We start from the raw sequence: 15,743 nt of genomic DNA on the forward strand, positions 1-15,743 counted from the left end.
TCTGACTGACTGAATTACTGTATTCTAATAATCTTGTATTCTAATAATCTGTGCAGTCACTTGTCCCACTGTGACACTGTGATACTTTCTCATCATCATTATTTACTCATTTATAGCAAACGCACATTTATTCACTAGGCCAAAAGAAAGGGTGGCAAAGTCAAGGACAAGTAAGAGTTAGTGAGATAAAAGTGTTTTGCTGGAAAATACTAAACCGTTTGGTTACTTGCAATTGCCGCAAGGGGCCTCTTGATGCCAGACAGGGGTCACGCTGTGATCAGCAGGCTGTGCTGTGGCATAAATTAAGCATGACTGTATTAGTACTGACATTCTACAAAAAAAGAGGTGAGCAGAGACTAATTATGTCTTTGCAGATTTTAGAAAATCTATGTCAAAGTTTGCCTAATTATTTTATTTTTTTTGCAACCCATGCCCAATAAAAGCAATATAAAAAAAAGATTTTACATGGCACTCTATTCCTGCACAACAATCATTTTGTAGAAATCATGTTCAAGTCAATTTATTTTTGCAGTGAAACAATGCTACAAAATGTTAACCTAAAATACCATAGTTACTACCCATAATTTATATTGGATCACATGAATGAGCAAATATTTACATAAATAAACTCACTCTATACAGTAGATATTAATGAGCCTGTATGAACTAATAAAAATGACCCCAGACGTTTGCTATCGTTTGACGTTTGCGTTTGCTATCAAAAGTGAACTACTTCAAATTCAAACCAAGCCTCAGACATTACAAACCTGATTTACCTCACAGAATAATGTGGTTTTGAGTTTTGAGTTACCCTAGTCTTCTTGTGAATTTAGAACTTACTCTGACCTCTCTCATCAACAACAGTGTGGCCAATAGAAGAGCTGATCATTGTAAGTTCTTTTGTTCTGTAAACTCTTGAAACCCTATCAGATCAGCATGTTCTACAATACTCAAACCAGGATTGCACCAACAACCATGCTATGGACAAAGTAACTGAGATCACATGTTGTCCTTCCTGCCAGATGATTTGGGCACAATGACATACAATTGGATGTTAAAGAAATAGTGGTGCAAATTTGTATGCCTAATAAAGTGAGCAGAAAGTGGGTTTATAGATAGGTAAAGAAAAGAAAGATGCTTTTTTACTTGTCACAAATACATTATAGCACAGTGAAATTCTTTCATTGCATATCCCAGCTTGTTAGGAAGCTGGGAGTCAGGGAACAGGGTTAGACATGAAGAAGAGAGGGTTAAGGGCCTCGTTCAAGGAACCTATAGTGGCTAGGATTTTAACCCCCACAATTCAAACCAGTAACAGAGCCTTAACTGTTGAGCCACCGCTTCCCTAAAGACATGGTGTGTATAAAGACAAGTAAAGTGCTAAGAAAATCAACACGAAGTTGCCAAAAGTATCAGTCATTTCTTTTGATGTGTCAGAAAGTGGAAAAGAAAAGAAGAACGGCATGATTAAATACCCCAGTTCCCATTATGCCATCTTCTGAACAACAGAAGGTGGTGTAAGTTCACTGGGGTGAAATAAAGTTCAAATTATAAAAAAGTTAAATAGAAGTACAAAATATTGGACAATAAAATGACATTTAAAGATAAAAATATAATGTTCACATAGCAAAAAAAACTAAACATTATTTACTAAATATAAATACTAAACAAGTAAATCATAATCAGTAAATAAATAGTAAATCAGTGAAGTCGGTGTTGTATGAATACTTTTATAAAATGTATAGACTTCACAAAAAGAACACAGTCATGTATTCTATTGTGATATTTTATTATATTTTTATATATTGTGCACTTGTGTTTAAAGTCAAAACTTTTTTGACAGGAAGTTACTGATGAGAGAAGAACACACTGTTCACTACTATCGGATGTTCTTTTGACACACAAAAACGAAAATTTGTAAGACTAAACAGTGCAGGTCAACATAGAACCTCAAATGCCCCATTAATGGAAGAGCTGTTGTAAACGTAAAAATGTTATAAGAAATCCTTATATTTGCTTAACATTCTCATTTTTACAACTATGGACGAGTCAGTGTAATATGTGAAATATCTCCTCTAGACACATTACAGATTTGTTCTACCACAATGCAACAGAGATGAATGCTAGCATGCTGGACTTGTCCAAGTTTGTGTGTAAGGATCTTGGAAAGAAATGGGAGGAAGGATTGTGGAGAGAAATAAGATTGGAGTAAAGGAGGAAAAGTAGGAGGACAAGACGGCTGGGAATAGAACTGATCATTACTTACGCCTGTTATCAGAGGTCGTCTCTCCCAAGGTCTTCAATGGCTTTGCTGTAGTACTCTCAGCCAACCACGCTGCTTAACAAGAATTGCCCTTCCCACAACTCCAGCCACAATACTCCGAACATGTAGCATCCCAGCACACCATATCCATGTAAACAGTCCTGACTCCTACCTGCAGTGAGGAGAGGATCACAGCAGTGACTGAGGGCCATGCTCAGGCTTTAGCAGAATAAAAAAAAAACTAAATATCGCTCCACCACACAGGACTGAGAGAAAATATACTGGGAGTTCATTTTGTCAATCACAATGAAGAAGCTGGTCTGGACGACCATGCTGCGCTATATCCTCTGTTGGCTCATAATGCACAGTGGGGACCTGGTTTTGGGATCGTATGGTTGCTTGGCCAATGGCACCACTCGCTCCTTCTTGTGTCTCGGAAGCAAAGTGCATCAGATGCCATGCCACATACCAAAAAATACCACATACGTGTGAGTATAGGAATTTTCTACATAGTACACATGCTTTATGCATTTACTTATATTGTTGCGTGCAACGGTGTAACTGTATTAGATGCTAGCTAATGCGTTTCCAAACAAATAGGGAAATTGAAAAGAACTGTAAAAAAATATGCAATAACTAAGAAAACTAAAAAGGGTAATAAATTCCAAATGTTGTTGTTAATCAGCATCAGTTCTCCGAGGTACAGTTTCTTAAGGACATATTTTTTCTCACTTACTTATGTTATCTTTAAAGGTCATTATATACAGTATTTTAAAACACTGTAAATATTTTGATGTTTTTTTTATTTAGTAGTTTTGTATATTGAGAAAAAAAAAATTTATCAATAATGTGCTTTTTTTTCCTACTGACAGACAACTGCACAAGGCTTAACATATATAGTATATATATGCTTTTTCTACTTATATATGTATCGATATATAATATATATAATAAAAGATACCTATTATGGCTTTGCACAGTATTGTATACAAGAAATACACAATGAAGCAATCAGAGAAATAACATTCTTACTATTCAGTACTATTCTATTTTTTTAACTGACAACAAAATTATGCTGCTGTTGTGATTCCTGAACATATATTTTGCACTCTCAAGGCTATTGGACTCCACATGCACACAGTTCAGCCTTGGATTAAAGGGGTGGGTGGTAATAAATAGACTGTTTTTAACATACAACTATACTTTTTTTTTTCAAAGCAAAAGAAACTGCTTTCATTCAGCATGTTTGACTGACTGAAAGAGAGCAAAAAGGAATGAAGAACACATGCTCAGCTTGTAGTCTCATTAAGCCTGGGAGGTTTGTTTTAGGTTCTATTTTTATGAGCAGTTCATGCTTATTTCCATTGACACCACTCTCAGAAGATACCTTCCTTTGTAACAGTCAGCTTTAAGCCGTTTCATCCCTCACACTACCCAAACTACAGAGTGCTGCATTCCTGCCTGCCTTTGCATAATCCTTCATCCTGGCTACTTTTTATTTCATCCATTTCTGGGTGAGCACAGGGCTGAATACAGGAGAACTGCAGTATGGGTCTGAGCTCAATTTGCTACTTAGCTAGAACATACAGTTCTCTATTTGATAGGCGCTGATAGAGAAGACACAGAGCTGCAGATGGCTCGCTTCATTCTGAATAATATCCTAACCGCAGACAATCCAGACACATTCCTATGCTGACCAACCATGTGAACCTCTGTTACAATATCCCTAAGATACAGAGACACTATCACCTGTTTGTTTCTGATTTTCAGGTTTTCTTCTCATTTTTTGGTCCTTGTAAAAAAAGTAAATAAAAAAATAAAAAGAGGACGTAGCTATATATATATATATATATATATATATATATATATATATATATATATATATATATATATATATATAATAACAATGTCATAATTCATTGCATGAACATGAACATGATCAAGAAAAGTCCAAAAACACAGTTTCAAAACACAGATAAAGACACGAGAAATAAAACAAAAACAAAACAACAATGCACTGGGAACTTGTAGAACTTTAACTGGAGAAATGTATCCAATCAAAAGAAATAAAAAGAATAATTAAATAAATATTTATATATGTATATGCATACACACACAGTATATAAACAAAAGTATTGGGACACCTGACTTATCCAGCTATAGGTGGTTCTTCCCCACACCTTTACTCCAAAATGTTTTTTGGATGCAGTCAATTTTCCGTTCACTTGAACTCAGAGACCCAACCTGCTCCAGCATGACAATGCTCCTTTACACACATACCACATACCTCCATGGAGATATGGTTTACATGGGTTCTGACCTCAACCTGACTGGACACTTATTAAACATTTAATGGAAGAATTTATATAATGATATAATATTATACGTTTAAAAGTTTTATAAATGTTTAAAGAATTTATGCGCTGTTGTTCACACGGGCAAAACAATGGTCAAAATATTAATTGCAAAATATTAAGCTGCTAATGGTCTTAACAACAAATTAGGAAATCAGTGTTTAGGAAACTAACAAGATTTAAACAATCACTCCCTGCTCAATCCTGCTTCTATTTATGAGCTTCTTATCAGGCCCCTAAAGGGATTATTTGGTTATCTGTTTGACAGTCTAATGTTAAAAGTAAAAAGTCCCAGAAGATACTTTAGGTAGATTTTGTGCTAGTTTTAGTGTGCTGAGATCTACATCAAACATTTTAATCATCATCATTATTTTACCTTTGCGTAAAAGAAGGCTGTGCATTTCTGAAGTTCTACAGTTCACTGTTGCAAAAAAAAAAATGCAAATCAAGTGAATCAAGAGTGCGTTTATTTATTTTGTACTCATTACTATACTTATTATTTATTTTCTGACCAATGACTTGTTTTTAAGATAATTAAAAGTGTAAGAATCTGGCGTTTGGAGATTGTTGGTCTTTTGTTTTTGTTTTTATTCTGCAAGGAGCATGAATGTTTGTGTAATGTTTGTTCTCTGATGAGTGTATGGATTATTACATGTATTATGACTCAAACTTTGTAGATCACACACCTAATATATACAGAATATCTCATAAAATGTGTTCTTTCATGAAATTATTGTTAGACCTATGGCAGCATCATAAAGGATTTGTTCATGTGCAGAGGAGGGACATGGGGTATATCAGTAGGAGAATGCTGAGGATGGAGTGGCCAGGCAGGAGGAAAAGAGGAAAGCCAAAGAGGAGGTTTATGAATAAGGTGAGGAAAGACATGCAGGTGGTAATTGTAAAAGAGTCAGATGTAGAGGACAGGGTGGTATGGAGATAAATGATCCATTGTGGAGACTCATCCTAAAGAAAGCAGCCGAAAGAAGAAGACAATGACAATAACGAAGCTTACTGAGTAATGAAATCTTTATAACTTACCACTCAACATGACATTTCTCCTGAGCTTCTCATGGCATGGTTATGTCAGTCTTGTAAAACTTGGTTCAAGCTGGGTTACAAAATTTTTTCTGTTCTTCGTTTCCTGTTCCTGTTTTTTTTTTTTTTTTATACACACACACACACACACACACACACACACACACACACACACACACACACACATATATATGCAAAGATTTTCATGAGTTACCTCGTGATTGATCACAACCTAATATATATATATATATATATATATATATATATATATATATATATATATATATATATATATATATATATATATATATAGTAAAGAAAGGACTTCTTATTCTTCTTTCAGCTTCTCCCATTAGAGGTCGCAAAAGCGGATCAACCGTCTCATTACACCCCTGTCCTCTACATCTGCCTCTTTCAAACCAACTACTTGCATGTCTTCCCTCACCAAATCCATAAACCTCCTCTTTGGCCTTCCTCTTTTCCTTCTGCCTGGTGGCTCCATCCTCAGCATTCTTCTACCGATATACCCCATGTCCCTCCTCTGCATATGTCCAAACCATCTCAATCTCGCCTCCATCACCTTCTCTCTAAAACGTCCTATATGTGCTGTCCCTCTAATAAACCCATTTCTAATCCTGTCCATCCTTGTCACTCCCAGAGAAAACCTCAGCATCAGCATTTAGTTCTGCTACCTCCAACTCCACCTCCTGTCTTTTACTTAATGCAACTGTCTCTAAACCATACAACATCGCAGGTCTCACCACAGTTTCACTCTTGCAGATACCCTTCTATCACAAATCACTCCTGCTATCACTCTTCTCCACCCACTCCACCCTGCCTGCACTCTTTTCTTCACTTCACTTCTCTTCTTCACATCATAAACTATGGGGACTCCTGTCTGACCTCATCCGTCATCCTTTCCATCATTACTGCAAACCGGAAAGGGTTTAGAGACAATTCTTGATGCAGTCCAACCCCCACCTTGAATCAGTCTGTCGTTCGTACTGCACACTTCACTGCTGTCACACTGTCCTCATACATGTCCTGCACCACCCATACATACTTCTCTGACACACCTGACTTCCTCATATAATACCACAACTCCTCTCTCGGCACCCTGTCGTATGCTTTCTCCAAATCCACAAACACACAATGCAACTCCTTCTGACCCTCTCTATACTTCTCCATCTACATTCTTAAAGCAAATATTCCAGAACCTGGTTAAACAATCTGGTTAAAAACTTCACTGCCATCTCTTCTAAACATCTGCATGCTTCTACCGGTATGTCATGTGGTCCAACCGTCCACTCTTCATCCTCTTAATCGCTGATCTTACATCCTCCTTACTAATCCTATCCACTTCCTGCTTCACCATCTCCACCTCATCCAACCTTCTCTCTCTTTTATTTTCCTTATTCATCAGCTGCTCAAAATACTCCCTCCATCTTCTCAACACACTCTCCTCACTAGTCAACACATTTCCATCTCCATCCTTTATTGCTCTAACTTGCAGCACATCCTTCCCATCTCCATCCTCTGCCTGGCCAATCAGTATAAATCCTTTTCTCCTTCCTTAGTGTCCAACTTCTTCCATCGCCACAGCCCTCTTTACCTGCTGCCGCATCTTCTTGTACTCCTGTCTACTTTTCTCATCTCTCTGTTGATCCCAATTCTGTTTCGCCAACCTCTTTTTCCTTATGCTCTCCTGCACTTCCTCATTCCACCACCACGTCTCTTTGGCTTACTTTCTCTTTTCAGGTGTCACACCAAGTACCTTCCTAGCAGTCTCCTTTATCACTTCTGCAGTAGTTGCCCAATCATCCATCACCTCTTCACCACCACCGAGCCTCTGTCTGACCTCTTCCATGAATCTCACACTACAGTCTTCCTCCTTCAGTTTTCACTATCTTATTCTTTTTTCAGTCTTCACTCTCCCCCTGTTCTTCTTAACCTCCAATGCTATCCTACAGACGGCCATGCAACGCTGTCTAGCCACACTGTCTCCTGCCAATATCTTACATACTCCAATCTCTTGCAGGTTGCATCTCCTGCATAGCATATAGTCCACCTGTGTGCACCTTCCTTCACTCTTATACGTCACCCTATGCTCCTATTCCATTGTGAATAAATGTGTGTTGTGTTGAAGGTTTTAATTTCGCCTCTTTTATGTTTATTCATTTATATTTTTTAGAAAACTGTTCAAACAGAAATGCAAGCTGCATTAATCGTGCATTAATAAAATTAGTGCCATTAAAATTATATTAATACCATTTATTCTATTATACATAATGCCATTTATTTCTAAATACAGTGTTAAATACAGGGTTGCACATGGTTAATGTATTTAACACTGAAAATCGTTTGTTAATAAGCATTCTGTTTATGGTCAGGGAGATCAAGCTGACTCAGATCATCTTGTTTCCAAGTAGAGCAATGTCATCACTTCATGACCTCAAGCGAATGTGAGTAAAAAATATTAGAAAGCACTTTATTTTGTATGTTTAAAATTGTTTCATGTAAATATTCTGTATTTAGTCTGAATTAAAGATGTTTAGTCTTCACTACAGAGAAGGGACAAAACACATGAGATATGATTTGCAGAAATGCAGCAGCCATAATATGATGAACATAAAGTGTAAATTAGACTCAAGCTTTGGTTTAGAACTAATGTGACCTTAAAAGTAAAAAAAGAATAAGTGCAATGAAATGTGGGTTAATACTGTAAGAACTATTTCCTCAGGAAGATCATTAAGTAAGTAAACATCTTGCAGATATGTGAACTGTCCTCCAACTAAATTAGGCCTTTAGCACTTTAGTTTTATAATTGTTTGTGCTGCTGTTATCAGTGTTAAATGATCATTATGGCTGTTATCACTCTCTCAGAATGGTGTCGGAGAACGGAGCCCTCCAGCGTATTGAAGCTTATGCATTTGCAAACCTGACTAAACTGGAAGAGATGTATGTTTTAGCTGGACCCAGTGAAGCCATTCTATTGTTTTCATTTTTGACATTATATTTCCTCCCATGAGGAATTACATGCTGCTTAAAAAAATTACAAATAAGTATCAGACAACAAATACAACAAAGCATTTGAATATTATAATCTGTAAGCTCTTAATTATAACAGTATTCAAATCTTTCATATGCTTTTCTCCATTACAGTACTATTACTAAATCAAAAAGTCTTGTCAGTATGGACAGAGACACATTTTGGGGACTTCCAAAGCTGAGATATCTGTGAGTATTACTTTTCTTCATACTTCTATAGCAAATGGAATGCATTCCCACTGGAAGTTCTGTCTAAACTTAGTGGTAAAAGTGCTGTAAAATCTCAGCAAAAGGCAAGAATGTTCCAAACACAGCCCAGTATTCTATCAAAAACATCTGACAAGAAACAAAACCTAAAAAATATAGTGATTTGTTGGTTTAATTGTTGAACAAGTTTTATTAAATCTATATCAGTGTGTTTGTGTACATTTCAGAACTATTTCAAACACAGGTCTGACAGTCCTACCTGATTTCTCCAAAGTCCAGTCTGCAGCTTTTGAATTTCTGTTGTATGTATATATTTTTTTGATTGTATGTATGTATTTATGTTAAATAAATAGATAGATAGATAGATAGATAGATAGATAGATAGATAGATAGATAGATAGATAGATAGATAGATAGATAGATAGATAGATAGATAGATAGATAGATAGATAGATAGATTGATTTTGTGTACAGGGGCATTGTCATGCTGGAACAGTTTTGGCTCTCACAGTCCAAGTAAATTACTGCATCCAAAGGCAATTCTCTACAATTGTGTGCATCCAACCGTATGGTTTGGCAAAGAATTATGGTTGGAAAATTCAGATGTCCCAATAATAATTTTCATATAGTGTTTGTAAAGTGTACATTAAGACATGAAAACATCACTGTAAATTTGCTTTCTTTGAAATTTTGTTTTGTTTTTTAGTGACCTAGAAGAGAACATGCATATTGAAGTGATACCCAGCAACGCTTTTGAAGGACTTACCAGTGGCACAATAACTACACTGTAAGTAGGTTCTGGGGATGGATCATTCTTTCTTTCATTATCTGTGATATAATAAGCAACACTGTGGTGTCACTTTGATTACTGCTCTCACATCTTAAAGGAGACTGACAAAGAACGGGATCACTGAAGTGGACAAAAATGCCTTCAATGGCACCAAAATAGAAAAACTGTAAGCGCCCTAAAAAATTTTTTGTTTGGTTATAAATACATATATAAAAACTTCTCTATAAAAAGTTAATCTCTGACACAACCTCTGCTCTCCCCCAGGTTTCTCATGGGAAACCAACAGCTGAAACTTATCCACAACTACGCCTTCCTCGGTGCTGAAGGCCCCCTCGTTCTGTAAGCATGAGCAGCTCTCACAGTCAACAACAATTCAACCAGCCAGCTGCATCACACAATCCAGCAAGAGCTTTTACACCACGGCCTACACAGCTTCCCTTTATGTAGTTATTATACAAGGTTTCTCCACTGTTTAACACAAGCATTGAAATATCTGCATTTCACATGAGCAATCAAAAGTTAATTAATGAAATACTTACCTACGTCTGTAGAATTCTGATCCCCTAAACTGAGAAAGAAATTGAAAACACAAACCCCAATTCCAAAAAAGTCGGGACACTGTGTAAAATGTAAATCAGAACAGAATGCAATGATTTGCAAATCTCATAAACCCATATTTTAGTCACAGTAGAAGACATAAAATGTTTAAACTGAGGAAATGTAACATTTGAAGGTAAAAAGGCACATCTCTGATGGTATAGGAGTGCATTAGTGCCTGTGGAAGGGCCAGCTTGCCCATTTGGAAATGCTCCATCAATAAAATCATTGCATTCTGTTTTTATTTACATTTTGCACAGTATCACAACTGTTTTAGACTTGGGGTTGTATAAGCATTTCCTGAATTGCCAATAAATGCAAATATAAAATACACAGATACTGTAGAAACTGCAATGGTTAAACTAACAGGAGAGGTCCAAGGATGCAAAGGTCTTACTACACAAGTTGTTTAATTTGACTTTCCGACACTAAAGTAATACAGTAAAAAGCAGCTCTAGTTATTTATACTTCACCAAATGTTTAATGATATCCAAGCATCATTAAATTTACATTGGTAATGCAAACCCAGGTAATGTACCCTCTAGAAGAAAGGGTAAATGATAGAGAACTCTTTACAAAGACGTAATAAAAAATGTATGAATTTATTCTGCACACGTCTTTCATTAAAAAAAATATTTTATAGTCTACACCCAGACTAAGATTTCTATTGTGAGTTTTCCAATCTTTCTTAAGACAGGAACACTTATTGTCTGTGGTAAATTGTTCATCTATATAAGCAGTGAATTGATATTGAGTTTATTTTGAAAAAAAGACTGAAGTACCCTGTTTATCATCACATGTATAATCATCAGCTGCAACTCCAAGCTACAGGAATAATTAGTTGCTAGTATTTTTCTTTACCTGAGGCAGATGTGCTTGTTTATACAGGGACATCTCTCGCACTGCAATCAGTTCCTTGCCAGAGAACATGCTGAGGAGATTGAAGCTGCTGATTGCTACCTCAGTCTACTCTCTGAGATGGTTACCCAACCTGGAGATATTCGCAGAGCTCGCCCAGGCCAACCTTACTTACCCCAGCCACTGCTGTGCCTTCAAAAACTTCAAAAAAAGCAAGCAAGTACAGTAGAGTCATGGTGCACCCATGCTACATTCTAATTTATTTATTTAGGAGATGTTTTTAATCAAAGGGACTTAAACGTGACACAAAGTCAAGGTAATACAGTCGAAGTGAACAGTGGGTTTTGGGCAACAAGCTTTTGGTGTAATTTCAAACATACAGAAGAACTAAAGTTATATATATATTATATTAGGCGTGTAACTTACAAAAATTCATGGTTCAGTACGTACCCTGCTTTTTAAGTCACAGTTCGGTTCAATTTCAGATTTCGTTATGGTTATAGAGAAGAAATGCTACACATAATATTTCTTGTCATTTTTTATTAATGCAGTTTATTATATTGAAATTTGAACAGTTTACGTTTTTAAAACAATATCAAATAAAATGCCTGCTTGGTTGAATAATATGTAAAATAATATTAGATAAAAATAGATCAAATTAAACCAATACACTTTTTACTCAATTTAGTCAATATAATTATAATAATAATAATAATAATTCAATTGATTAAATACAATTAAATAAATGAAAAAATTGTGTATATATATATATATATATATATATATATATATATATATATATATATATATATATATATAGATATAGATTTAGATATAGATATAGATATATAATGTTGACGTCCTATTCATTTCTGTCTTCTGTTTGCTACCCACAATGTCTACCATTTTTTTATGACTAAACTTTTTGTGAAAAAAAGACAATGTCCTTGACATTGCATGCAAATACATGACATAGAGGATAGTTGTCAAAATTGTATAAACTTATGGGTTCTGCTTTGCACTAGACTAGATAAGGGTGCTGAGTAAAGATAGAGAGAGGGTATTTTATATTAAGTTAACCAGGAAGGATGTAAACCTTTAGGATTCGTGCAAAGTTTCCCTGTTCAAAGCAATTACAAAAATGATACGAGTTAAATCCAACCTAATACACAAGCAGGCCTACAAATGGTCTTAATTTGGACCAAATTTGTTTTGTCAGTGGAAAATTAGAGTGACCATATTCTCAGATATCATTTTGTACATAAATTTTAAATGATCAAATATCCCAAATGCTGCACCATATATAGTGAATTTGCCACATTCAGAACTGTGAGTCATAATATATTTAATATGGAATTTACTAGGATGGAGGTGAGAACTTTCTTAATATAAAAGGCCACACTTGCACCCCATTTGATAAAACCCCACCTCTAGAAGCCTGTAGAGCAATACGGTAAAACACATGACTCCATGAATCTGACTTTATAAAAAAATGACCCACTATCTAAATTGTGACTCTGTGAATCCTAATCTTTATTGTGACAATCGTAAAGGTGCATTTTGGATTTTCATTATAAATAGAAAGGTATAAATATAATATAAAGGTATAAATTAAGGCAATATAAAGGTATACATTTGTTGTGCATTGTGGGCACTATGGGATTGTAGTGATCCCCCTGTAATCTTTAAAGCATAGTCATGGGTTCAATTATTTATTTGTTTGTTTGATTGGTCACTTCCATCGAGTTTAAATTAAACAGCAATTTATTACTTTGCATAAGCCCTATAAATAGTAGGGCGACATTTTGGAAATGTCTTTGTAATCATATGCATAGTTATAGTTCATCATTTTGCATATGATTACAAACAAATGTCCAAAATATACAGAGAAATGGTCACAGTAATACTGTCCCAGACATATTGTCAACATTCCTCAATACATCGAGTCTACATAAAGTGTATATAATATACATAAAGTGTATTATGTGTACATACAGGTCAGAGAAGAACCATTTGTGTAACGATTCCACCATCCGCAACCAGGAGCCATACTTCTTTGAGGAGCACTGTAAGGATGTGATAGAGGTGCGCTGCTACCCTGAGCCAGATGCCTTCAACCCGTGCGAGGATATCATGGGCTTCACCTACCTGCGTGTCCTTATCTGGTTCATCAGTGTGTTGGCCGTCTTGGGAAACTTCACAGTTCTGTTAGTGCTCCTCAGCAGCCGCACAAAGCTGACAGTGCCCAGGTTCCTGATGTGCAATTTGGCATTTGCTGATTTATGCATGGGCCTCTACTTACTGATAATCGCTTCTGTGGATGTAAGAACAAGATCACATTACTACAACTACGGCATCGAGTGGCAAATGGGTGCTGGGTGTGGCACTGCCGGCTTCCTCACGGTTTTTGCAAGCGAACTTTCTGTATACACGCTAACAGCCATCACACTGGAGCGCTGGCACACCATTACCTATGCCATGCGCCTGGAGCGCCAACTGCGGTTACACCACGCGTTTGGTGTCATGGCTTTTGGTTGGCTCTTTTCAGTGCTCGCTGCTCTAATGCCAGTGATGGGTGTGAGCAGCTACATGAAGACCAGCATCTGCCTACCCATGGATGTAGAAACGGTGTCATCGCAGGTATACATCATGCTACTGCTCTTTCTGAATGTGCTCGCCTTCATGGCTGTATGTGCCTGCTATGTGCGGATATACGTCACAGTGCGCCATCCTGCCTCTGTGCCCGATAGTGCAGATGCCCGTGTGGCCAAACGCATGGCCGTTCTAGTCTTTACTGACTTCCTGTGCATGGCGCCCATCTCATTCTTCGCCATCTCGGCAGCTCTCAGGCTACCACTCATCACTGTGTCACATGCCAAGGTGGTGCTTGTCCTCTTCTACCCTATCAATTCATGCGCCAATCCTTTCCTGTACGCATTCTTCACCAAGAGCTTCAAGCAGGACTTCTTCGTTCTCACAAGCCGCTTGGGCTGCTTCAAATCACGTGCCCGTATCTATCGAACAGAAACATCTTCTCTGCATAATGGCCGCCTCAGCTCACCCAAGAATAGTGATGGGACTCTATACTCACTGGGGCATGTTACTCACCCCCACTGACCCACAAAACTTTCCAATGTCATACACTATAAGCTGCTCTTATCTACATACGATCTGTTCCATGCTGCTTGGACTTCAGAACAGACAAAAAGGAAATTAATACAGCTGTAGAAAATTCTAAACACTCAATTCACTGAGGTTTCTTGCTTTTTCTTAGCTTTTATCTAAACTCTTTCTTTATTTAGCACATGCAGTATGTTCAGTGTCACAGTAACCTTGCAGTCCAGATGTTATAACAGAAGGGACTTGACTCAGTAGGCCTCCTAAACATTTAATCTTTGATTTACATACACGTCCTTGACTACACCAGTATGAAACATGAAGGCAGTCATACTGACCAGGCTAGTGGTCATTCAGTGCAGATTCTAAGGCACCTTATCTATGCACCTGCACTCATGTTGGGCAACAAGACCCAGAAAAGTTGATCATCTTCCTCCTTGAAATTTCAGTTTGAGAGAATAGGTGGGAGATGGGAGACGTGTGGCAGCTGGACTCTCTTGAATGAAGACACACAGTAAGAGGAATTTGATACGATGATATGCCTCACGTATCAAGGCCTGGGGTTCAAGGCTACGGGTCAAGGGCTTTGTGGACAGAAAAACCACACACAGCGAACATCCAAAAATATTCAGCACTAAATAATACTGCATGTATAAATGTATGTATATGGTCTATTTTGTCCAATAGCTTACTATTTGCGGTAAACAAATTTAATTTAAAAAGCATTAATATAGCTGTCAATATGCTTTTGTTGTGATTTGTAGTCATGTATAAACAAAGTAGTTTTTTTTCTTTTAGAAGGAAATAAATAAACGATCACTCCTGTATCTCTTCTAGTCTATTTCAGCTGTTTGTTCAATACGCCATATAAAGGAGATCATGGGTTTATACATCATGCTTCAATCAGCAACGAGCTATAGTGATGACACTAAATCTGCACATGCACAGTAACATCCTGCAAAAGCCTGAAAAACACCAACTTAAGCACACACATCAGATTTTGTGTTTTGACAGTCATTTTTATCATCATTAGGAATTTTTTTTAAGCAAACACATTTTAGCTGAGAAATGTTTGATACAAAATGTAGGAGATTCCACTTACTTAAAAAAAAAAATGCCTTCCTTTCCACATGAATGAATCACCCATTAAGACTGTTTTAGCAAAGACAATGTTTTATCTATTGTGAGCATTATAACATTAGATCTTTATAAAATAGCAGAATATAATATAATTATCTGTCACAGACATAAAGGACTGAGAGCTGACTGTGACGTTTCAATTTAGATCCGCTGATACTTGTGTTTATTTCTTAGAAATAGTTAATAAACAAAAGGACTGTCAAAATACCATAAAAAGCTATATGGTATTTTTACTCATAAGATTTACCAAAAGAAATGTCACAACTGTCCTCACTCTCATCTACATGCTCAATTATTCAAAAGCAATTGATTATCTTTTACCAGTTTGAAA

At 36.6% G+C, this 15,743-nt stretch overlaps 1 protein-coding gene across 4 annotated transcripts; it reads left to right on the top strand.

Moving 5' to 3' along the window:
• The first annotated feature begins 2,420 nt into the window (after window positions 1-2,420).
• Window positions 2,421-15,099, top strand: fshr (follicle stimulating hormone receptor). 4 transcript variants are annotated; one of them, XM_046854448.1, is made up of 11 exons: window positions 2,614-2,751; window positions 5,358-5,491; window positions 8,046-8,117; window positions 8,539-8,613; window positions 8,818-8,892; window positions 9,138-9,212; window positions 9,617-9,697; window positions 9,798-9,866; window positions 9,965-10,039; window positions 11,186-11,371; window positions 13,153-15,099. In XM_046854448.1, the coding sequence occupies exons 3-11, from the start codon at window positions 8,089-8,091 to the stop codon at window positions 14,270-14,272; spliced, it is 1,785 nt and encodes a 594-aa protein (XP_046710404.1). In that variant the 5' UTR covers window positions 2,614-2,751; window positions 5,358-5,491; window positions 8,046-8,088; the 3' UTR covers window positions 14,273-15,099. The 4 variants fall into 4 exon arrangements, with proteins under 4 accessions (XP_046710401.1, XP_046710402.1, XP_046710404.1 ...); XM_046854447.1 differs by having other exon boundaries at window positions 5,396-5,491; XM_046854445.1 differs by lacking the exon at window positions 5,358-5,491 and having other exon boundaries at window positions 2,421-2,751.
• Window positions 15,100-15,743: the final 644 nt, after the last annotated feature.

The sequence above is a fragment of the Silurus meridionalis genome, chromosome 7, assembly GCF_014805685.1.
Source record: "Silurus meridionalis isolate SWU-2019-XX chromosome 7, ASM1480568v1, whole genome shotgun sequence".
Taxonomy (NCBI): domain Eukaryota; kingdom Metazoa; phylum Chordata; class Actinopteri; order Siluriformes; family Siluridae; genus Silurus; species Silurus meridionalis.